Source organism: Mus pahari, chromosome 15, assembly GCF_900095145.1.
Source record: "Mus pahari chromosome 15, PAHARI_EIJ_v1.1, whole genome shotgun sequence".
NCBI lineage: Eukaryota > Metazoa > Chordata > Mammalia > Rodentia > Muridae > Mus > Mus pahari.
In genome coordinates this window covers 37,556,893-37,582,485 of record NC_034604.1, presented here as the reverse complement: position 1 = coordinate 37,582,485, position 25,593 = coordinate 37,556,893, and the positions used below count along the sequence as shown (strand labels likewise).

General features: G+C 44.0%; 1 protein-coding gene across 2 annotated transcripts in view; it reads left to right on the top strand.

Moving 5' to 3' along the window:
- Positions 1–25,593, top strand: part of Ppp2r2b (protein phosphatase 2 regulatory subunit Bbeta) — a 407,624-nt gene that overhangs the window by 373,219 nt on the left and 8,812 nt on the right. For both annotated transcript variants that reach the window (XM_029547262.1, XM_029547263.1), the window contains one exon: positions 19,123–19,292. In XM_029547262.1, coding sequence (XP_029403122.1) covers positions 19,123–19,292 — 170 coding nt within the window. The remainder of the gene's footprint in view (positions 1–19,122; positions 19,293–25,593) is intronic.

Below are 25,593 nucleotides of genomic sequence, written 5' to 3'. Positions count from 1 at the left end.
TGCTGCTGTAGCCGGTGTTTTTATGTGGACTCTGGGATCAATCGCAGGTTTTCAGGCCTGTGCAGCAGCGTTCTTTCCAGCTGAGCCATCTCGTGGGGCCCATCTCATAATTCTCAGAAAGGTGGCAGCTGGTAGGGTTGGCTGGGCTGGGCACACTCATCTCTCCTTCCCTTGAAGAGACCTTCTCTGTGTGTGTACACATCCTCTATCCTGTGTGCATCTGTATGTAAAACACCCCTTCTTTATAAGAGTTGTCTAAGATTAGTGTTCGCCTAGTGATGCCATATCCATGTGATTACATCCTTTAAGCTCCAGTGTCCAAAAACAGTCACATTCTGAGGCTCAGGGACAAGATAAGATCTCTGAATGTTAGTTGAAGGTAGCAAAATTCAGCCCCTACAGAGAGAGATGCGGAATTCTTCAAGTGTGCAGGCCCAGGAAACTTCTGTCCTGGTCGTGTTCCTTCCTGCAAGCCATTGCTTTCTCTCCAGGCAGAAAAAGGTAACAGTCAAGAGGCCCACACAGTCTTCATACAGAGTAAGCAAGGCTCTTTGTAAGGGCTGTATGGAGACAGAGGACCAACCAAACAAGTCCACAAGAACTGTACACAGAAACTGCAGGGCCACGGGCATTCGGGAACTCTCCGTGGTGCTGAAGCCATTGTTCTCTAAATATTTTGATTTGTTTCAGAGCTAAGAAGTCTACTTCCTAAAAGTCACCCTTCAGTAATAATAAGCGGAGTTTGAGTTTAGTCCTTAATAAGCCAAATCATGTTAGCAACATCAATATTTTAAAAAGCATAAATGTTGATAGTAAATCAAAAATCATTTTGTTTCAAAATAAGTCTTTGATATATCAAAGGATGGGTCTGGACTCCCTACATACCCCAAGTGCCCATCATAGGCATAGGAGGTGTGCCAGGTAGTATGGAGTCCATCCTGGTGTTTCCTACACACATGGCCCAAGAAAGTTTTGCTCTTTCCTTCCAGACAGCAGTGAGTGGTCTCAAGAGACTGGGCTAAGAAGTTCAAGGAAGACTAGGTGACCACTATCATCCTATGTTACAATGGCCAAACTGGGCGATCTTGAGAAGGTTACATCTCTCTGCCTCAGCTCACGCGCATGCAAAACGTAGATAGTGGTCATATTTGCCTTGTAGGTACCTGGAGGATTAAATGCAGAAACACTCCTGAGGACTCAGAATAGTGTCTGCATCTTGATGCAAGATGAAGACCCTCTCTCTCCCTCCCTTCCTTCCTTCCCTTCCCTTCTTCCCTCCCCTCCCCCTCTCCCACTTCCTCTCCCTCTTTTCCCTACTGTGTGTCTTATTTTAAGAGTGAAACCAGGAGGAAAGGCAGCAATAGCTGAAGAAGTAGTAACATCATCACCCATCATCACAGCTGACCTCTGTGATGTTTTACAACATCCAGGAATCAAGCCAAACACATAAGTGTGGGCCCATTGCAGCCTACCCTGTGAGGTACCCACCATCATTACTCAATCAGAAAAGAAAAAAACTGGTATAATTATAGAGTCTATAGAAACAAATGTGGCTGTGGTTTGATCCAGATCTGTGCAATTAACTGGCTTCTTATCACTCTGGCCCTTTATTTGTCTGTCCATCTCCCCACTCCTCTTGATAGGGGCCATACTGTAGGCTCACTTTGTGTAGGGGCTGTGAAAGACCTGTGACTCTGCTCTCTTTCTCCCCTTACTACCTGGGGGGAAACATCAGATTTCCCTGCTACAGGGATTCATGGAATAAGAACTAAACGGACCATTCCAAGGTGGCATGCATATACTGGATTCAGTCCAGGTCTCCATTCTGCTTCACCAGAATACCAGGACTCGCTTATACAACTAAGATTTATTAAACACCTTCTGGATTTTGCCATCTAGAAGGTGACCTTCTGTGGGGCAAGGGAACAAGTATATTCAAAATATAGATAAGTAATGAATTTTTAGTCAGTGGTACAAGCAATAGAAAATAATATAGAGTCAGAGAGTACCTGGAGTGGAGCTGTTTCTACAGGGTGCTGTGAGGGAAGGCCTCTGAGCTAGAGGTAAGTCACTGGGAGGATCCAGTGATGGTGAGGATCCTAGCTCAGGAATAACTGTGTTTGAAGAACAAACCAAGACTAGAGGATAGGGATGATTAAGCAGAAAGCAGTATTTTAAAAAGGAGGCAAAAATTTGAACTCTGAGTCATACTTTGTGTAACCTGGAGAAAGCCCATGGATTCCATTCCAAGTGGGATTAAGGAGCTGTTAGCGGAAAACTGAATATAGTCTTGTGCTGAATAAGGTTATTTTGGTCAATAATAGGATCCCCTAAATTTATATTACCTACTAGCATCCATCTTTTTTTGTGTTGCCCAACAAAAGCACCTAGCAATGCATTTCTCAGAATATATCCTAGCATGAAGAAAGACTTGACTGGAGCTGTAGAGATGGCTCATTGGGTAAAGTGCTTGCCCCTTATGCATGAGAGCTGGATCTTCAGCGCCCATGTAAATACCTGGCAAGCATGGTCCCTTGCCTGTAATCCCAACCCTCAGAAGGCAGAGACAGGGAACTCCAGAACATGTTAGCCAGATAGACTAGCTGAATCCACAGACTCCAGGTTCATTGAGAGATCCTTCCTCAATATATAAGGTGAAGAGGAAGATATCCATCATCAACCTTTGGCTTCACACATGTGCGTACATATGCATGTGCCCCCATACCAAAAAACACCACACACACACACACACACACACACACACACACACACACACTCCATAGAGAGAGCACCATTATCCTGGAATGTGTTTATAACCTTAAGAGACGTCTCAAAAATAGGGCAGCCATCCTGGGAGCAAGGAAATCAATTGGGAGACCTCCTTCCATTGTCTCAGGACAATTGATAGACACTCTGACCAAGGAAGGGACATAGGTGTGGTCTGCTGCAAGGAAAGGCTGTGAAGGCTTGTTGAGAGATTTGAAATGATGAGGCAGAGGGAAGGGGGAAATTTGAAGTCATGTATTAGTTTGGCTGATGGTACAGTGGGAAGATACTGAAGTGAGGAGGCTGAAGAAGGAACTGGTTTGCTATAGAAAGAAGCCCACTTCTTCCGCTGTCTCCAGATAGGAATGTCTATGAGTCATCTAATTAGAAAAGTCTAATGATCATAGATACATTAATGTGGAAGCTCGGGAAGACATTATACTACAGGTATAAAGTTGAGGAGTCATGCACATATTATGGTGTTTCAAGCTAAGACATGGTATGGGCAGAGAAGAGTGGAGAACCAGGACCAAGGCCAAAGGAATGGCAACTTGACTTAACAATGGGGTACAAAGAAGAAGGTAGGAGATGAGCTTCTTGGGGTAAGAGGAAATCAAGGTGTATAGCAAAGCATGGGTAGTGGCAAAAGGATACTAGGACAGACAGTATCAAATGCTTGGGATGCCACTAAAGATGACACTGGGGACGTGATCAAGAGACTTGGTCCTGTGACAGCCTTTCACTATTGAAGGAAAAGTGACTGCCTGACATGTTGTAGTGTACATCTGCTGAGTGAAGCTAGTCATGTGATGCCTACATCACATCAGATGCCTAATGTGTAGATGCCCGCAGCCCTACAGGTATGGGTCAGGTCTTTCACCTGAGTCTTCATTCCACTGTGGTTTGGGCATGCTTGCAACCATTCTGCCTACCTCTGGAGATCCCACCATGTTGGGAGGGATTGGCTTGCATTGGGGACTTAGAGGGGAGCCAGTCAGTCACAGAGGTCCTGAAGAAGGAGCCAGGGTACCTCTCTAACAGACGGTCTGGGGATCCTCACAGCATCAATCCCCTTGAATGACTCCACCAGCAAGCCTGCCTTCTGTGGTTCTTTTTTACCAAGTAGATCCTCTCAGAAGAGCAAGGCTGCAGCCCAAAGCAAACCCACAGATACTCCTGCCTTCAGATGCCACCAAGACTTTCCATTCAGCCATCAGTCCCAGAGGGCATGTAAATGTGTCTCGAATGGACCATGTATAGAAACCACCAGGTCTTTAGTATTGAGGATATAAAGATGGCAGTACTTCAGTCCTTAAACACTGAAATGTTTTAGTGAGTAGCCTCATTTAGAAAACAGCCATGGAAACAGAGCCAAGTTTGATGCCCAACCCAAAAACACAAATCGGAAATGTCATTTTCCTCCAAAGGTGGAAGGCGTGCAGGAGGATGAGTTGTTTGTTTTGAAGTCCTCTATGTTGTATTTAATTCCTATGCAGATTGGTATTAGTGCTCCAGCTTATAGATAAGACATATAGGTGAAGAAACTTGCCCCAGGTTCCAGGGCTAGAGTCAAATTCGAATCTATGTCTGTCTAATTCACCAATCTCCTGTGTATTTGGCAGGGAAAAGTACATGATTGTTTTCTTGTCTCCAGAATGACAACTTGTGGGTCTGCAATTATTGTGACCCACATTGTCCCCATGACCCTACCTTGACCATTTCTGCCTGCAAGGGCTAAGTCAGCTTTGCATGGGGTGTGACATCTACCCTCATCCCTCATCTCCAAACGTAATGACCACACCCAGGTTCTGTAGACCACTAGCTGCCCTAATAAACCTTTGCCAGGCCCCTGATGGAATGTGTCCAAAGGCATCAACTCCTACTATGGCTGTGATTCATCCTAAAGCCTCCAAAGGGGGTTCAGAATCGATCTGGGGCATAATTAACACTGTTTACTGCAGCTTGGTTAGGTTAGAGAAACAAAGCCCTTAACTAAAATGTTTTTCTCCTGATGTCAGGATTACCAACACACAGAGACACACACCCTACCTGGAGAAAAGCCAAACATCCTTGCTACATGAAGCAGAATACACACACACACACACACACACACACACACACACACACACACACGATGTCTACCCCATTCAAATTTAGCAGCAATTAACTGCAGAGCAGACAAGCCCCACATTCAAGTAAAAATAGAATCCCTTCCCCCTTCTTCCGTCTTCATTTCCATTTTTGATTAATTTACCATTTCTGTCAATTAGTCATCCTGGAGACTGCAGTTGAGTGGATTTTCCTAAGGACTAGAAAGCTTATTAATTTTGGAGGTAAATGTCATTCATTAACAGTTGACACTGTCCCAGGTCCTGCTAGCTCCTCTGTGCAGGGTCTTGGATGAGAAAGCAGTAGAGGTTGAAATTACCACCTGCCTCCCCACCTACTCCCCACCAAGACATGCAAGATGAAAAGTGTCACCTGTGGGGTCCCAGGTGGCTCTGACCCTAGAACATCTCTAGGCCACCTTACCAGTGATTGTCTTCTGTGATGAGCCATTATAAACAAGTCAAGGGCATAGGTGAGCATCTATATAGCTCAAGGAAATCAGTCAAGAGACTACCTGGCAGGAATTTTCTCTGGGGAGGGTCTCTGGCCTCTCAAGTGTATTAGCTGATGCTGTCAGGATCCTAAGGTAGCCCATTCTTTCATGCCAGAGGCGTGACAGGAAATCCAATGCTTCCTAAATGATGTAACAAAGACTCCACAGCCCCAGTGGCTTCAAGCCTCACATAGTTGTCATCTTGCCATTCTGGAGTCCAGACATCTACCATGGGTGTGACTAGCTAAAATTGGGCTGCCTTCCCGTGGGACACTGTGGAAAGGATTGACTTCCTTGAGCTTTTCAGCTTCTGGTGACTGCCCCCGTTCCACGGTTTGAGAATCCAGCAATAGGGAAATGAAAACCTCGAATCGTACCCCTGCCTTCTCTTCTACCACATCTTAAGGACTCTTGTGTTTGTATGAAGTCCACCCAGATGAAATAGAACAATCTCATTCTAAGGTCAGCTAATTAGTAGCCATAATGCCATCCAGTCTTACTTCCTTCATGGACTGAATGAGTTAGGATGTAGATATCCTTGGGGCCAATTTTCTGCACACCATACACCTCAAGATGACTTCCCAGACTCCCGAGCCAGTTTAGATGTCCTCTCTGAATACTAAATGTCATGTGTTGCCTGATCTGTTTTTTTTTCCTAAGTCAAGCCTCCCCTATGACTAGACACTGTCTATGGCTCCCTAGGCACATAACACAGTGCTGAAAAAAATCCTCTATATAGGCAAATGACTGTAATCATGCAAAATGATAGTTTGCATCTGGTGCTTCTCTTTGAAGGGCTAGGAAGGCTCACATAAAAGAGTGGTTGACTGGATTCATTCATTTCTAGCTTTTAGAATACATTTCTAGCAGCTGGGGTTTAGGTTAGTGATCGAGCATGTTCTTAGCAAATTGGGAAAAGTGTTAGCAATCTCCTGAGGAGGGAGAGAGGAGAAAGAGATAGAAGGGGCAGAGAGAGATGGACAAAAAAGCCCAATTTATCATGTCTAACTTACCTTAAGGACAATTTATATTTTGTTACATATTATATGTTTATATAATATAAAATAATATATTTATAGTTAACTTACATTAAGGTTAAGATTCCTGGTCACTGAAAGTAGGAAAAAATGGCAGTAAACCGGCTATGATTTCAAAAGCTACAATACTTTCATAAGTTGAGAAATACAAGGTAACTTGAGTGTGGGAGGAGTCTGTGAAATAGTAGCCATTTTTTTGCCATTTTATTTTACTCATGTATTCTGCTTCTATTTATTGCTGCAAAGCATTCAAAAGATAGAGCCTTTCAGCCATGCAGTATCTACTCAAGGAGAAGGAATCAAACACCAATCACATGCACAAATGTATTTGGTGACAACAGATCCTGAATCAGAAGCTGCAGCAATACAAAGGCTCTGGGTGGGACTGCACTTGGTAGGTGGGCATCAATGAGAGGAGGTGGTCAATCTATTATGAGAAGGAGCTCTAGGGAGCTTGTAGCCTAGGGTATGAGAACTTACACTCAAACTCCCCTTCGTAAAACTGGTACCCTTCATGCTGTATGTCATTCATAGAACATGGGAATTGGGCAACATGGTAGCCCTGTAAGCCATGGTAAGGACTTTCAATGTTACTATACTAGGGAAAGGGACATCTAGGAAGATTTTAGGGAAAGGAGTAGATGGGTGTCTGTGACCATTTAAGAGTGAAGTGTCAGGAGAAAGAGTGAATACTAGGAAATGAGAACGTTCTTGAGATGTCAAATCACATGGTTTGGAGCAATGCCAGGGATATAAATTAGTAGGTCGGCTTATAAACTAGCTGTGGAGGGTGAGGTTGAGAACCAAGGATAAGGAGGCTAGAGGAACAGCTCAGTAACATGTTTGCAGTTGTGAAGGCATGAAGATCTGAGTTTGGTCTGCAGAGCCCATGCACAAAAGCCAGACGTGACAGTGTGTGCTTGTAATCCTGGTGGTTCAGTAGCCAGCCAGCTTAGACAAGATGGTGAGTTCCAAACCAATAAGGGATCCTGAGTCAAAAATGAGACAGGGGGTTCCTGGGGAATGGCACTTGAGGTTGACCTCTGGCATATATGCAAGCACATACAAAGAACCAAGGTTCCCAAGTGTTTTGGTCTAAGCACAAACCAATTCATAAATTCTGTAGACTCTAAGATTTCATGGAAAAACTCATAAAATGTTTGCATTGACACATGTTGATAAGAAACACTGGCAGTCCCTCCTCATTTTTTATCTTCATTGATCTTAGTGAAAACTCTCAAAGGCCATAGCCTTTGCTTAGTCCAGACAGCTCTGCCTTGACTTCCCAAGTGCTAAGGTTACAGGTATGTGCCACTGTGTCTACTTGTGTAGCTCTGTCGGGTTTTAGGGTTGGATTGGTTTAGTTTGGTTTGGTTTTGGTAACTAGTGAAGTCAAGATTCAGGGACAACCGAAGCTTCAACAGTGATCTGGCTTATTTCTTACTTCAAATGATGAATACCACCATCCTTAGTACTTGTGTGCATTGAAAGATGGAGAAGAGAAGTGGAGGGATCTCTTATGTGTGTAATTGACCTGTGTTAAATGTATCAGTTAATTCAAGCCCCCGTAAGCTTCACGTAATTCAATTTTGACAGCTCGGCAGGTGGCATCAATAACTGAATCTCGGGTGCTGCCATCCACTCCGCCGGTTTTCAGTCCATCTTACAGGTCCTTTATCTGTTGAACTGCTGTGAGGACTTGTTGGTTCTCCAGTTGTCACCAAGCACAGAGCAGAGCTCTGCAGCAGAAGGCAGGCAATGCTCTTCCTGCAAAGCTCCCTTCAAGTTGTGACACCCCCTTTTCCATCTTTAACCTCAGAATGAGCATTTCAATAGGACTTATCTTTTGTGTGGGCATCCTTAACCCTGGGGTCAGCCAGTACATCCTGAAATTGTGATGGCTTTTGAAAATTTCTGCACTGAGACAAAGTTGTGAATTGAAAATTTACATGTGAGGAAAAATGGGATTATTAAGCTTAGGGAGAAAACATGAAAAGCAAAGCAAATATTAGCACGATGTTGTTCTGAGTGTGGTGGGATACAAGGGCATATGCTAACATAGGACAGGAAATTATGAAGTGTTTCGAACATGGAGTTTATTTTTAAGCTGAACACGAAATTTAGATTCCCAGTGTCAAAGACAGCAGATGCAGACTGAAACTATGCAAGCAGGTGGTGGTGGTGGTAGTGGGGGTGGGGGTGGGGGTGGGGGTGGGGGTGGTGGCGCATGCCTTTAGGCAGAGGAAGGGCAAGTGGATCTCTGTGAGTTCTAGGCCAGCCTAGTCTACAGATCTAGTCCTAGAACAGCCAAAGCTACACAGAGAAACCCTGTCTTGAAAAACAAAACAAAAAGTAATAGAGAGAAGAAAGGAGGGGAGAAGGTAGGCCATACAACCACTTAAGAAAAACATCATGATGATGAACAGTCCTGAAGGTTATCCCCCACGCATTCAGCTTAATAAGTAGTCTGAAAATCCCACTTAGATAGACAAAGAGGATGTTTGTACCAATCAAAGCTAACTTTTCATCCAAATGAATGTTTGTACCAATCGCAGCCTTGTTCCTTTTGTACCAAGCACAGTAGTCTATTTGCTAGGTGGACAGGGGAAGTGTTTCCCTCTGACCTAGGTCGAAATGGTTGCAGTGTCACCTAAAGTTCACCAAGGCTTATGAAAGCAGGAAGTCTACTATAAACCATTTGAAACAGTCCAGGCTAGAGACGCTCTTGCAGGAGCTGGAGCAAGCACCTGTCATTGTCCTGTTGTCTTCTGAAGGCATCCAAAAGTAGAGTGTTCAAAACAGATAGTCCTGGCATAAAGGGTACTCGCTCGGCTGTGTTTGGTTGGCAGTCCTTTGCTCAAGGGAGCCAGGACACCAGAGGAGAGAATAACAGCTGCCTTCTGGGGAGTCAAAGTGCCCCATACCTCGACGTTTTTTGCTTCTTTATAGGAAAAGGTAATGTTCACTTGCTAGGAACTTTCCAGCATTAGTGTTGATCGTAATGGTATTTTCATTGGTTCTTCAATGGTGTCCTATTCATGCCCAGTGCCCCTGAGTGATGATGGGTCTCTGTCATCTGTATTAATATCAGCATACTATGTGGTGCTCTACATTGACTTCTGTGTCCTAACCAGATCTTGACAACGTTGATCTGGAAGTTCACAGAAGTAAGGCATGGCTTCTGGGCCAGAAAGGATATCAAGGGGCAGTGGGAAGGGGGGGAGTTAAAGGGGAAGAGCTTGATGTTAAGAAGACTTCCGTCTTTCAGAGAATGTTAAATCCACTGAACAACTGCTAACTAGGAGGTGGCTTCTCTGTGTTTTGTTGAGGTCTATCGGGTAAATATCAAAAACCAGCTATCGCAGCTTATGACAGTCCTGAGGTTTGGAAACCTTGCTTTAATGGGGATGAAGAGAATATAGATGTATACCATGGTGGTCGTCAGTATTGTTCTGGGGTGAAACCAACTCCAGTGGGTAACTTGGGCTTCTTGGCTTAACTCTTCCAAGCCTGAGTGTCTGTCTACCTGTGCAATACAAGGTCAGTTCCTGGATTCCTGGATCGCCATGAGGATCAGTGAGAAAAAAAATGATTTCCTGCCCCTAGTAAACCTCAGCATTTATTAGCATGTGTTATTGTTCACGAAAGTGCATGTAGTCAGAGATAAAAATGAGAAAACTGAGCCGGGCGTGGTGGCGCACGCCTTTAATCCCAGCACTCGGGAGGCAGAGGCAGGCGGATTTCTGAGTTCGAGGCCAGCCTGGTCTACAAAGTGAGTTCCAGGACAGCCAGGGCTATACAGAGGAACCCTGACTCGAAAAAGCGGAAGAAGAAAAAAAAAGAGAGAGAAAACTGGGGCTCAGAAAACCCGAATTTTACAAAATGCCAAATACTAAATTCAAACTGATGTCTAAAACCCATGAGTGAATGATGGTAATAACAGGTCTAAATATAACCTGTCTTTCTGCCTCACCAGGCCTGAGATATAGCCAGGTGAGACCAGCACCTAAGAAAGCTAGGGAGAGCAGAAGCATTTATACAAGAATCTGACCTTCGGGAAATCAATACATTGTGGGTTTTATAGTCTGGTTGCTTCATTTCCATTTTTGAAACAAGGTTCCTTATAGTCCAAGCTGGCCTCACACTTTGTTCTGAAAGCCATACTGGCCTTAAATTCCTGATTCGCCTGACTGCCTCTCAAGCACTGGAATTACAAGCATATAGTAGCATGCCCAGCTCAACATAACACAGTTCCATTTCTGTAAAACCTGCTGAGGGCTTCCCTCATGCACTGAAGAGAGTCCATGAACAACAGTGATGACTGAAGGAGAAGCCTTTGTTTCCTGTGGTGGTTATAAAATGTGTTCTCTCTTCATCAAAGTACACTGGCTAGAAAGTCAAGAGTTACCTTGGAATGTATGGTAATCTTTGTTGTCAATATGGTGGAACCTAGAAACATACCTCTGGATTTGTCTGTGAGGGTCTTCCTACAGATGTTCTTCTGAGGAAAGGTGGGAGTCCCCGACTGAATAAAAAGGGATAAAAGAATAAGCAAAATTAGGTGCCAACATTTCCTGCCTTGCTTTCTGGCCCTAGAGATATAAGAAGTTCCAGCCAAATGTTCCCAACACCGTGAGCTACACCATATCTTTCCCACCATGATGGGCACTAACCTGTCAAATCATGAGCCAAAATAAATTAGTCTTCCCCACAGTGGTCAAGTGTTTGGTCACAGCAACAGCAAAATAACAAATAGGAAGGAAAAGAAGGGCCCATGTTGAAGGTTTGTCCTGAGTTGTGAGAGACCCCTGTAGGTCTTAATTAAGAAGGTGCTTAATGAATTGGCCCTGATGCATTATGTTGATTTCACAAAGAGATGGCTCTACTTGTTAACTGTGGTTGGTGAGAACATGGAGATAATGAAGCATTTGCTTGGCTATTTATGCAAAAGTTTAAGGCTTATATTAGCTCAAGTCCATTTTTCTGAGACCATCACTCCCTGCAAGATATGGCAAGGCCATGTGGGGGATAGCAGCGGACTGTAGAATCAACACTTAATTTACTTTTTAGCCAATTATCAGTGGTAGGCAACTCTCTCAACTTTAATGTTTTGCCTGCTTAAGAGTTTTAGCTCATGACCTAGCACACAGGACAGTCCCTTACCTCTTCCAACACAGCACTAGAATTTTCCACTGGTAACACGTCTCTACTCCACCGGTGCATGCTTTAGATACCACCAGACACTGGATTAGTGGTGGATTAGTAACAATGTATTTCTGTAGAAAAGCTCTGGGAGCACACAACCATTCATGCAGGAGCCATAAGAAGACAGAGGGGCTGTGAGCAGCCCACCCAAGGTCCTTGCAATGCTTGTTCCCTGCAGAGGTCATCTGCCCCACTCAATGTGAACTGCTCACCTTGTTCTGCTAGGAGATTGCATTCAGCAGGGCGTGGCTCTTCTCTTCTCCTCCTTGTGTCTGCCTCTCCTAGCAATGATTATATATAAAGCCTGGGAACCAGGGACAGCTTGAGAGTGCAGCCCTAGCTTTCTCGGTGCCATGACAACCAGCTTCCCAGCGTTCACCCCTAATAACAGGCCACTCACTTGCCATCTCCTCCACCTGGGCAGAGACTCCCTAGGGGGCTGAAGCTGCTCTTGGAACAGCTGCAAGATGCTTCCTGTTGGGAACAAATTACCAGAGACAGAAAAGGGAGGAGCAAAGGGAGCTTTCTGAGGGAAAAAAGGAGGGGGATGGGCAGAGAGGCCTGAGTCTCTAACCTGTGATGTGTGGCAAGAAGTCCAAAAGGACACTGCCATCATGATCCCAGAGCCCCTGGCCACAGGAAAGTACAGTTCTGCAGAGAGAGAAGCATAAGGCCCGTGGATACCCTGCCCCACACACTAGCCTTGCAGGAAGATGGGTGTAATGGAGGGAAAGACCAGTATGAGCCCTCATAAAGCCAGGCCTGCCTATTAACAGATTTCTTCATTAGGCTCCTGTCGTGACCCCCACTGCCAACTCATCATCTTGTCTGGACTGGAGCCACCTCCTATTGCGGCTGCCTGCTGGATAGGCTGTGCTCAGAGACACCCCCCTTCAATCAATAGCCTTCCAGAATGGCAGTTCTCAAAAAGGGACTAGACCTGTTCAGCTAATAAATGACTATTTTTCACAATAGGATGACAAACAGGTCCACAGTTAATGAACTTCTCTGGGCACACTTGCCCAAATGCAGGCTTTAGATTGGCAGGCCAGTGCTGAGGCAAGCGCAGGGTTTTGCTTCCCTTCCCTTTAAATCATAGATTCCAGCCAAGGCTACCATATGAGAAGGTTCCACCCTCAGAGCTAATGAGCCCTTACGAGGTGCACACTCAGGGACCAGAGGGTCCTGTGGGGCCCAGTCTCTCCATCCTGTTTCCTCAGCTATGGAGTGAAGATGCTTCTGGCTCCGCTGTGCCTGGCAGGGGACAGGTGCTGTTGCAATCACCAGTCCTTGCTTTCTAGGAAGCCCATTCTCCGACCTGAAACTTTCTAACCCTTCGTGACCTTGAAACAAATACAGACTGTTGAAAATAATAGGAAGAGTGACCAAGTCATAAGTGTTTGCTACACAAACACAGGGAGTTCTGATCCCCGGCACTGGATGCAATGACAGATGCCTGTAATCCCAACGCAGCTTATCAGACAGCCAGTAAGCCAGTGTCCAAATGATCGAGTGCTAGGTTCTGTGAGAACCCTGACTCAAAATATTAGGTGGAGCATGATATGATAGAGTAAGACACTTGCCGTTGACCTCTGTCCTCCACCCACATGAGCACACCTGTGCAACACACATACACACAAACCCGTGCACAAGCATCCACAAACACACACCGAACACAAGTTTGAAGTTAGGCCCAAGTTTACTTCTGAACTGGGGAGGAGACAATGCAGGCATTAGTCTGGTTCAGGAAGGCCCTGTAGGTTGAATCTCAAGTGGAAGAAACGAGAGAGCAAGATAGATAGGGAAAAAGAAAGGATCAAGTCCGAGTACAGGCACAGTGAGTGCTTCATAGACACCCACAGCACCTTTGTAGTCTGTGAGCCATAGGTCACAAGCTTTGTAGCCTGTGTGGCTCACAGGTAACTTGTATTTTTTCACACCCTTAATTTATTTTGAACTTAGTTACTAACATGTAAAAAACAAAACCAAGGTTCCCCAGAAAAGTGTAGACATCTCAGATAGAACAAGCTGACCGTGGGAGCCATCAATGGAGCTGGATGGAAACTGCCATCTGTATGGGGTGTAGACACTCAAGTCAAGCAGCCCCATTGTCTCTGCTGCATGCCTGTGTGTATTTACATTGTCCACTCTCTGCCTGGTCCTGAGGCAGATGATGGGTAGACCAGACAGGACTCAGTAGAGTTCTAGAACCCAGGAAAAAAGATGCAGGGATGCTGACACACTGATGTAGGGTCCGGTGTTGGCTGGCCTGTTGGCTGTCCACAGTAGGAACTCTATGGAGGCATCTGAGCAGGGAGGAGCCTTGCTTTGGGATCAGTCATCTAGCACACGGCTGGGTGTCCTGCAGCATGCCCTCTCACTAAACTGACGTCCCAATGCTTGGTCCACTGTCTGAAGCTCCTGGCTCCTGGCTTTGTTGGTTCTATCAGACCATGAGCTTACCAGCAGCAATGGGAAGGAGAAAGTGGCTAATCCAGGGTAGCTCTGCAGATCGAAGCCATGCCAAGTTGGCTGCTTAGAGAGTAGGCTCTTCAAGTACCCAGAGAGAGGAGGAGTTGTCATGACCCAGGGAAATAGGAACAGCTTATGAAATTTAGTAGCGAGCCCATGAACTCCTGTCCCCTCCCTCTGATGCTCATACGGTGAGAGGAACATCAGTTTCCTATTGCTGCAGTCCCACATAATCACAGTTTAGAGAACTTAGGGACAGACTTCTGGAAGTCAAGTCTGACATGAGCTCCACTGGGCCAAAGCCAAGGTGTCAGTAGAGTTATGGGGACCATTGTCATTACATCAGACCCACCAGGTAATGCGACATCACTTTCTAGTTCCTTTTAGTTCTTGAGATAAATTCTCTCAAACTCATAATCCTCCCACCACCGCCTCCCAAGTACTCGGGTTTCACTTTCTTGTAGTTTTGGTTGGGGTATATGTGTTTTCAGTGTTTGAGATTTGGTCTCATTCTGAAGCCCAGGCTGGCCTAGAACTCCTGCCTCAGTCTCCCCAAGTGCTCAGATTCCAAGTGTGGGCCACTACACCCAGATCACATTCTCAACCTAAACTCTGTCAATTAACAGTCTTAATTTCTCTTATCTACAACATATTACATCTATGTAAAAAAAAAAAAAAAAAGCATAGATGTCTGAGGGATGGGAACACGGACATCTTAGATGGTAGAGTGCCAGTATCCTGTCTGCCACGAAAAGAAGCTCGTTTTCCAATGAGGCCTGACACAGACCCCTGGTCACAATAAATGAGGGGGAAACACAGCAACCTTACTCTTCATGCTCACCCATATTACCCAGATCTTACTCATGTGCCTTAAGCATTTTGTGTGCCCTTATACTTGTTGACATACACCATGGCCAGGCATGGTGGTTGTGTCCCATGAAACTGAAACCCTGGTGTCCCTGAGCCAAAAGTAAGCCCCAGTGTTCATTTTCCCCTTATTATTGATGCTCCTTTTGTGCTATCATGGCAGAGTTGGACTGCTGCAACGGAAGCCTCCAGACCCTGAAGTGCTTTTGAACTTGCAGTTCTTCTTAGGCACGTAGAGCTCACACTTGTCTTATCATTTCTATCCATGTGAAGCTTTTGTACATGACTGAAAAAAATTCGGGTTTTATTTATGCCACTTTGATTTTTTAAAAAAAAAAAGATATTTCCATTGTGGGAGGGGGTGGGACATGTGCACCCTGTACACACATGGAAATCAGAGGCCCACTTACCGGAATCAGTTCTCTCCTTCTACCATGTGGCTTCCAAAGATTGAAATCAAGTTTGGTAGCAAGTGTCATTACCCGCTGAGCATCTAAGCAGCCCTGTATTTCTGAAAGAGAGAATTGCTATGAAGTCCTGGCTTCCTTTGTTCTCTTTGTGTAGTTTAGGCTGGCCTCTTTTGACCCATAGCAACCATCCTACCTCAGATTATGGGTTTACAACATCATGAGGTGTGTGTGTGTGTGTGTGTGTACATCCTCATCCTCATACAGGTACGTGTGGAGGTGTTGGGTATTACTGTCACCTTGCCCCCCCCCCTCTCTCTCATTCATATAGTTATGGAGAGGCTTTCTCACTGAACATAAAGCTCACCATTTTGGCTAGATACCCAAGATCTGCCAAACTGTCCCCAACCTCACAACCAGGGCTGGTGTTCCAGATGTGCATTGCCATGCCCAACTTTTTACATAGATGCTGAAGATCCAGATTCAGGGATCCTCGTTCTTATGCAGCAAGCATTCTGACTACTGAGCCCTCCCAAGTCCCCAAAGTACATTTTTGGCTTATAGTAGGATTTAGCTTTGAAAGCTTACTTTAAGACATTTATGAAGAAAGTATATATGGGGAATTTTTTTAAGACTCATCTGTAAAAGTTGGGGGCAAATATAATGTCGTCTGCATTCACTGATTCTCCACCAGGCTTTGCAAGATGACAGGTGTCTGAGGAACAGTTGTTTGTGGAATCCAAGTGTCTATGAAAAGCACATTTCAAGGATTAAGCCACTGGGCCAAGGAGCTCCCAACTTTTGAATCCTCTAATGCTGAATATGATCTTAATTCTCAATTGCTAGCCCAGGTCTGGAAATCAAGACACTAGCATATTAAATATAGTAGCTACTAACTAAATCTTAAAGTACTTGTATCACTGTTCTAAGCTGGGCAAAGACCAAAGTCTGCAGCCCTAGGGAGTTCTTCCCCTCTGTGGGGAAACTGTGGGCCAGTTCTCTCATCGAGCAAAATTATTGGCTATGTCTTCTATGTAGTAAAAATTGCTGGCTGCATCTCAATCGGTGAGCCTTTTCTCTCCAGGGGCAAAACTGTTGCCTGCAAATCTCCAAAGCAAAATTACCATCTGCCTCACTCCGTACGGAAATTGCCGGTTGCCTCCCCGTTACGGGGAAATTGTCAACCAGGTCTCAGAATGGAAAACCCTGCCAGCTGCTCTTCTCCATGGAAGGGGTGTCTGCAGAAGTGATTGATGTAAAAACCTATGCACAAGTCTGAGTCTAGTCCTCCCTCATTACAAACAAACCTTTCACATCCCTCTCATCTGCCAAGATCATCAAAGCCAAGGTGATGGTGGCACTGAAGGAGAGACCATTAAGTCAAAGTTGTGGATGTCAAATGATAGCCTGGAGGGGATCTATTCCAGAGATGACACTAAGTGGACTAAGCAGATTGTAATTATGTATTTATATGTATGTGTATATGTATCAAAAGTTAAAAAAAAAAAAGAAAGAAAAAGAAAAAGAAAAGCATAGGCTAGATGCAAACCAAGTACAAACTTGGGCTGTGTTCCTGCCAGCTATGAAGACATCTTTACTGACTTATTAATGTTGGATGAATTCATACCATGTAGTACATAGGAGCTCAAGAGGTAGTTGGTTTTAATTCATCCCAGTTTCTTTATTTTGCCAGTACTAGCTTATAACATGGTAAAACTCAATTCCGAATTGTAGCTAAGTTTGTGTGATGGTGTAACACTTGACTCCTTCAATGTTGTGACGTGCTCTGTCCATTTTGTGTTGTTTGTAGTATTATTATTATTATTATTATTATTACTTCAGGGCTAGCCACTTGGTATTGGCTAGTCAATTCAGGGGCTCAATCTTAATGGATGAAATATGACTGGCCATCACAGAACAGTATGTAAGAAAGATAAAAGTACTGACCAATATTTATTGAGGCCCTACTATGTGCAAGCTCATGTGCCAAGCAATGCGAAACCCTTTTTGGCAACTGGTAAAACTGAAGCTACACCAATCAATACATTGTCCACAATAGTCACTGATATGGACAGGCATGTTCTGTGTGCAGCGCATAGCATCTTGTGCCTTATTGTAACTTGTTACGCTGTGTTCGATTGATATTCCTGGGAGGCCAGCTCTTTTCTGAAGGGAAATAGAGGAGGCGTGCAGAAGTTCCTTTTGAACCTTGCTGGGTTAAACTTGGAACCAAATTCAAACAATAACATCCACAAAACAATATAACAAAACAAAGCCCTTAGCAACAAGAATAGACCTAGAGAATTAGGAAATTCATTGGAACAGGAGAGAGAGGCTCACTGTTTCAAGAGACCCCTAAAGGCCCTGGGTACTGCCATCTCCATGGCTGTTGTTATTGCTATTGCCGCTTTTTCTTCCTCCTCCTCCTCCTCCTCCTCCTCCTCCTCCTCCTCCTCTTCCTCTTCCTCTTCCTCTTCCTCCTCTTCCTCCTCCTCTTTCCTCTTCTGCTCTCTTCTTCTTCCAGGAAAAAAAAAAAAGACACATTGAGCCATGCCAATGAGAAGTGGAAATTGGCCACATCTAGCAAACAGGAGAATTGAAAAATCAGACTGAGTAGATAATGTTCCTGAAGGACATTGCAGGCACCATTTATATATAAGGACACCTGGGGCACCTAAGTCACCCAGGCAAAGGATGCTCTGACCTTTGATTTAAGGCAGTCTGGGGCTTTGCTGCACCACAACCCAAGAAAAACAAAAATGCATGTCCGTACAAAAAGCTATACATGAATATTCAGAATGCCGTTGTTTGTGTCAGTGGGAACAGCTCAAATATTTATCAAATGACCGATGGGTCAACAGAATAAAGAAACTCCAAGCAATGATTTAGCAAAGAACATACTACAACCTGATAAACTTTAGAAACAGTATATTAGGTGTGGCACAAATGGCCTACGTGCTATGGTTGCATTTATATGAAAGTGAGTTGATGATTGCCAAGATCCACAGGAATGAGAAACAAAGGGGTTTGTCATGGTGTTGTTTTGTTTTGTTTTGTTTTGGGAGGGAGGGGGTTATTAGAAATATCTGAACTTAGATTGTGGTATGATTACATAAACACATTGTGATACATAAAACCGCTGAGTTGCACATTATATTTTAGAGTAATATAGATTACATACATGTTTTAGGAAAAAAAAAACTGAAAAGTGTTTGAGCATGTAAAATAACTAACTCCAGGGGTTTAGAGTGTAGCTAAGTGGTACGTGCCTAACATACATAAGACTGGGTTTGTTCCCAAACACCATTTAAAAAAAAAAAAAAAAAGACAAGAAAAAAGAAAGGGAAGGGAGAAGGGAAAGTCTGGAAGGGAGGAGAATGAGAGGAGATAGGAAGAAAAGAGGAGAGGTGAAAGAAAAGAGAAAAGAGAATTCTAAGATGTCTCCCAACACAGGTATGCACAGACATTCAGAGATAAGGGGAAATGTGATCCAGATCTGGGGCTTCTAAACAGGCAGTGTACCAGCAAGCAGAGTAGGAGACAGGTTCCATGCCAATCCCTTGGGGGGGGGGGGACAGTAATGCACCAGTGTTTCTGTTTTAAGGGAGCTGCCACTATTGGCAACTCCTTTATATTCTACAGACACCTGCCCTACTTAGAAAGTTCACTGTTAGCTCTCTGGCTGGTCCCAACTTCAGAGCCTGCTCACAAGCCTGGGCTATCTGTATTCATCACGTTTTCTCTTTGTCTTTCTCTTGTTCTGCAGTTTTTGAAGAGCCAGAAGATCCAAGCAACAGATCGTTTTTCTCTGAAATTATCTCTTCAATTTCGGATGTGAAGTTCAGCCACAGTGGGAGGTATATCATGACCAGAGACTATCTGACCGTGAAAGTCTGGGATCTCAACATGGAAAATCGCCCCATTGAGACATACCAGGTACAGACCACCACCCAGCCCTGGGTATCCAGAACACTCCCTTTGTGTGCTTTTGCATCAGCCTCTGCCTGCAAATGTTAGAAGGCTGTTCCTAGTGATGTGTTTGATACAATACTGCAGGCTGCGGGTGCCATGTGATTTAAGATGAGGATGCACGTGGACCAGTTATACGCAGTTATCGCCTGGAAATGTCATATGAAATAGTTATCATAGCTACAGTGAGCAAGACAAGCATGCCTGCTCCAGTGAATCTCTAGTGAAGAAACCTACTGATAAACAAGGAACCAACAGCACTTGAAAAGGGATGGTGCTAAGATCTGGGGAGCCCAGGACAGGGAAGCTTTGCAGGGTAAGGAGGGTGAAGGAGAAACTGTCATGACCTCATTAGGTCAAGTATGTGCTTAGAAAAATACCACAGCCCAAGTCCTGAAGTTAAGAGAACTGTAGACTGAGAAAGTTTACCTTGAGACAGAAAGACAGAAAGACAGAAAGACAGAAAGCTGAACCGGAAGACAAAAGCAGGGTGGGGTCTTGCAAATTCTGGTGCTGAGAGCTTTACTTTTCTCTGGCTGGGCACAGTGGAGATCTATAAAAGGGTCTGCTACAAGGAAATGGCACTGAAAACAATGGGTTTCAACTTCCACTGTGAGAAGCAGGCTACAGGAAAGGGGATGATGCTGAGGCAGGCTAAGTGGTGGCAGGATGGGGGAAGGGCAGGGAGAGTCTGTGACATCTGCTTGCTTACAGAAGGGGGAAGGGGGAAAAGACTCCATATAAGAAGTACTTGTCCTTAGCTCTGGGGGAACATGGGTGGAAGGAACAAAGGAGAGGGCATTGTCTAGGGGAATTTTCACTGAAAGAGCTTGACCGGACTTGGTGGTAGAAAGGCTATTAAAAAGCCACACAAGGGACAGGGAGATCAATCAAGAGACAGAAATAACTACTCTTATTTTTAATATATCTTTAATTAGATAAAAAGAAATGAGGCAGAGAGAGGGGCATCTAGGAAGACAGATTTGATTTATAGTGCTTTACTAGAGATACCGTTCATCTATCACAGAATTCACTCATTTCAGAGTATGTAACTCCCTGGGTTTTAGTATATTCACAGAGCTCTAGATCCATCACCAACTTCAGAATAATTTGTCCTTACAATTGTAAAAGAACATTCTGGTTGCACTGGGGAGGAAAAACTGTAACAGAGACAGGTGAAGATATAGAAAGAATTAGTTTTAAAGTTATTACAAACTATCTTAGGGTTTCTATTGCTGCATCGAAGACCAAAAAATCAAACTGGGGAGAAAAAGGTTTATTTGGCTTACACTTCCATATTACTGTTCATTATTGAAGGAAGTTAGGGCAGGAACTGGAGATAGGAGCTGATGCAGAGGCCACAGAGGGATGCTGCTTACTGGCTTGCTCTCCTTGGCTTGCTCAGCCTGCTTTATTATAAAACCCAGAACCACCTGTCCAGGGATGGCAGTATCCACAATGGGCTGAGCCCCTCTCCATTGATCACTAATTGAGAAAGTCCCTTACAGCTTGATGTCATAGAGGCATTTCCTCAACTCGGGGCTCCTTCCTCTCTGATGACTCTAACTTGTGTTAAATTGACTCAAAAACCAGCCATTATACAATCTTTGGCAAATGGGTGATAGCAGCTCTAATGTGGGTATCAGCAACAACAGAGGGGCCCAGACTCCTGATGTAATTCCAAAGTAAAATCACAAGGATCTGATGTATGTTGGAAGAAGGGAAATGTTGAAAGTTATCCCATGTGTTAATTAATGTCTTTAACAACTAGAGAAGTGGAGTTGCCTTTTTATTTAGATGAGGAGATTAAGAGTTTTGCTTTGAACTTGTTAAGCTAATGAGACATAAACAGGATAGGAGGTAGACAACCAAGTGAAAGTACACAGTAGGTCTTCAAAGCCAGAGAACTAGAAGCAGCTGCCTAGGTGTTGAGTATATTTAAAGAGACCAGGACCTGCCCTTGGGGTTTTCAGACTGAGAATGGGAAGGTAACTTGGTGAAGGAGATTGAGTGGAAGGGGCCAGAGAAGTATAAGGAAAACTTGGAGTGTTGAGGAGACCACGTGGACAAAATCTCAAGGTGGAAAAAGCCACCAACCATGCTGTTGCTAAACTTCAGAAGAAAAGGACTGAGCATTAAGCACTGGCCTTAGACATGTATAGGTTTCCAGTACCCTAACAGAGGAGTATGCAAAACAGCGTGAGTATCTGGTCAGAGGATATTCAAGAGACTGGGAAGAAAGGGTCTGAGCATAGACGCTAGCTATGAAAACAGAGAGTGGATTGGTAGGTGGAATGTAGGATACAGGCAGAAGGAAATTACAGTGTGTTCGGGGTCAATGACCAAACAATAGAGAGACATCCGAGGTAGCTGAGTCTTCAAGGAACACAAGAAGTGATGGAGCCCAGTGAAGACTTGGCCTGAGGGAGGTGGGTAGCTCATCTGTCAGAGAAAGGGGAGATGTGTGAGTAGCTCAGACACAGGGGCTGATAAATGCCACTCTGGGAACACCCACGTGTTTCTTACACTTCTATTTTCTCAGTAGGATGAGAAAGTCATCTGGTGTATACGGATAAAATCTTTAAGATGTTCATTTACCGAAGGGAGTTACCATAATGTCACTCAGGGATCAGCGTGCAGTTTCTGTTGTTCATTTAAAACTTGAGGACCTTGAAAGGAGCTGGGCATATAACTTAGTTGGTAGAGTCCTTGCCCAACAAGCATGAAGTCATTGGCTCATTCCCCAGTAACATAAACTGGGCATAGTAGTGCACACTTGTACTGCCAGCACTCAGGAAGTGGAGGCAGGAGGATGAGTTCATAAACATCCTTAGCATGGGATACATGAAATTTGTCTCAAAATTATTTTAACAAAATAAGACAAATATATAAAGATGTCTTCCATTTGCCAGCTTGACACAGACGACAGGCAGGAGGATTTAACCTGTGGGTGCAGTTTTGTTACAGGGGTATAATTCAAAAAGAGAGGTTTGTTGAACATGCACACTAAGAGTGAGGTTGTCACAATGGACCCCCCTAAACTTAAAGGAGCTAAGAAAGAACCAAGTACTTGGGTCAGTGGCCTTGAAGACCTGACAGAAAGAAAGTAGCAATAGAAAGAGGTTTGCATAGAAGATACTGCTTTAGTCATGTGATAGTGGAGACAGGGAAAAATCATTGGATATGATGGACCTAGTAGTTAAGAGAAGAGTATTTGAGTCACTAAGAATGGTAGCAGGGAGAATGGAAGGGAAAGGGAAATACTCAAGTTGCTTCAAGGAATTGCAGTGCTTCTGATGGTGTAAGACCAATGGATAGATAACAAGAAGTTGAGATTGAATGTGTGACATGGAAGGAACTGAGAACAAAACAGAAAGAGTTGTCACAAGCAACAGGGCAGCCCATTTCAGCACATGGGCTTGGGAGCAAAATTCCCCCCTCGTCCCCTGGAGAGTTGTAAGAGGTAGCAATGTCTTCAGAGACAAGAGCAGGAAGGAAGGGGGTGGGGGGAGGTCATAGACACTGGCGTCTAGGAAGGCTGAATTCCACAGCACATCACAACAGAGCTTAAGAACCAAAATTCAGGACCAATAGGCAGCATGATCACGGTGTTACCCACGTGGTTCAAAGAGCACACCCCATGCACAAGAGTTGGATTCTCCCCTAGAGCCTAGACTTCAAGGCTCAGCTCAAAAGATCCTACCCAATACTAGTCCCTCAGTATTTGGACCGACATGGTGCTCGTGCCTTTTTCCAGCTGTAGAAGGCAAGCCCTATAGTTTCACGGTCCTCAATACCAAACGAGAGAATGCTGTGACTGGAACCTGAGCGTGGGTGGTATTGCAGCAGGCAGCCTGCCAGAGCTCCCTGCCTAGAAAAGAGAAGACTAGGGACACTTGGTGGCAAACACAATTGCTTTTATTTTGGGAGAAGGCTTTTAGAACAAATCTAGTTTTAGCCCACGGGTCCCGGTTCTGAAGCCATATTCGGCTGGTGCCAGACTTGGAGATCATATGTGGAGAACGCTAAGAAATAGGTGGCTCAGCACGTGTAGTCAAATGAAGTGCCACGTTTTTATTTTAACTTAGAAAAGCGTGCCTTGGAGTCACTTAAATTTAAATACTATATCAAAGATGATAATACACTATCTAAAATTTATAAACTCTCAGTGAGTATCTCGAATGGTTCTGGGGAAAAGAACTTTAGACGGGAGCCCTTTTCACGAGCAGCAAAGTATCCACCTACCTGACCTTGGCCCATGGACAGAGAGCAGAGATGCCCAGCATCCTCTAGAGCCGTGGTCCTCAGCCTTCCTAAAGCTGTGACCCTTTAATACCATTCCTTATGTTGTGATGACCCCCAACCATAAAATTACTTTCATTTGCTACTTCCTGACTGTCATTTTGCTCTTGTTATGAATCATAATATAAATATGTGTTTTCAGCTATCTTAAGCAACTCCCTGAAAGGGTCACAACCCATAGGTTGAGAACCACTGACACACACTGTTGCTGGAGCAGCAGTATCTTCAGTGAAAGAGCAGGCAAAGAGGAAGATGTGGTAGACATGAGTAGGCAGTGCATTCTTGTGCACACACCAACAGAGCCAGGCATGTTTTAGTAAATATAGACCTCAGTATCATTAGCTGTTTTCAAACTTCTCTACAGACTAGAGGTGGGTCGCCTGCATCTAACAGGCTGACTCCACCCACTCTGCCTGAATTTGATAAATACCAGTTTTGGGGTGCTTTCATGCCATGTGAGGAGGGTCAAATAGCTAGAACAGCTAGTCATATCACCACAAACTAAATGTTTACTATAAAAATGGAATGCTACTAACCCAAAATGATCGAACGTCCAAAATTTTGTGAACACCAGCATAAGGCCACAGGGGAAAATTCCACATTGAATCTTGTGAACAGAAGCTTCACTTCATGCATATCATTTTTAAGTAGAATATAAAACTAACTTTAGGCTATACATAAGGTATATGAAATATAAACAAATTTCATGTTTGGACTTAAAGCCTATTCCCAAGCTAATTCATTCCATATATACAATCCAAAATACTGCTTTCCAAAGTATTTTGAATGAGAGAAACTCAGTACATGTGTGTGAATGTGTGTGTATGTGTGTGTATGAGTGAGTGTGTATGTGTGCGTGTGTGTGTGTGTGTGTGCGTGCGTGCGTGTGTGTGTGTGTGTGTGTGTGTGTGTGTGTGTGTGTGTGTCTGGCATTTACTGAGAAAGCCTGCCAGTTCTTAAATATAGGTAGTTGCATTGAATCTGTAGATGACTTCGTTGGGATGGCCATTTCACATATTTTTAATTTATTTCTTCACATATTCTTAATTTATTTCTTAGAATTTTAGTTATACAAGTTTTGTACTTCCTTGGGTAGATTTGTTCCAAGATATTTTTGAGGCATGGGTAGGACCATTTGATTTCTTCCTCATTGGAATATAGGAAGGCTGTGGATTTTACATATTTATTTTCTATCCTGCTACTTTTTTGAATGTGCTATAAGCTGTGGCAGCTTTCTGTTGGAGTGTTTAGACTCTTGTGTATAGAATCATATCCTCTGCAAATAATACTTTCACATCTCCCTTTCCTATTTGTATCCTCTGTGTCTTTCATTTGTTTTATGGCTCCGACTAAGGCTTCTAGCACTGGACTTGGAGTGGGGAGAGAGGGGGACACCCTTGCCCTTGCCGTTCCTGCCTTTGGTGGAAATGCTTGCTTTTGTTTTTCACGTAGCATGATGTTGGCTGTGAGCTGGGTGTATATTGTCTTTATTATACTGCAATAAGATCCCCATATCCTTTTCTCAGTGAAGGATGTTGGGTTTGTCAGAGGCCTTTTCTGCATCTAATAGAATGATCATGTGGTTTCTGTCCTTGTATCTGTTCTTTATGTGATTTATTATATTTATTGATTTATGTTTGTTGAACCATCCCTGTATCTCCTGGATGAATCCAATTTGATCATGGAAGGTAAATTGTTTTTTTTTCACTAATTCAAGGTTTTTTTTAATCTTAATTTTAAGAACTTCATACACGAGGACTGCACACCTACATCACTCATGCCCTTTCTTCACCTACCTAACTCCTCCTGCATCCCTTCTCTCTCCCAAATTTATGATCTCTTTATTATTGTTACTGTACTGGCTAGTTTTGTGTCAACTTGACACAGCTGGAGTTATCACAGAGAAAGGCGCTTCAGTTGGGGAAATGCCTCCAGGAGATCCAGCTGTAAGGCATTTTCTCAATTA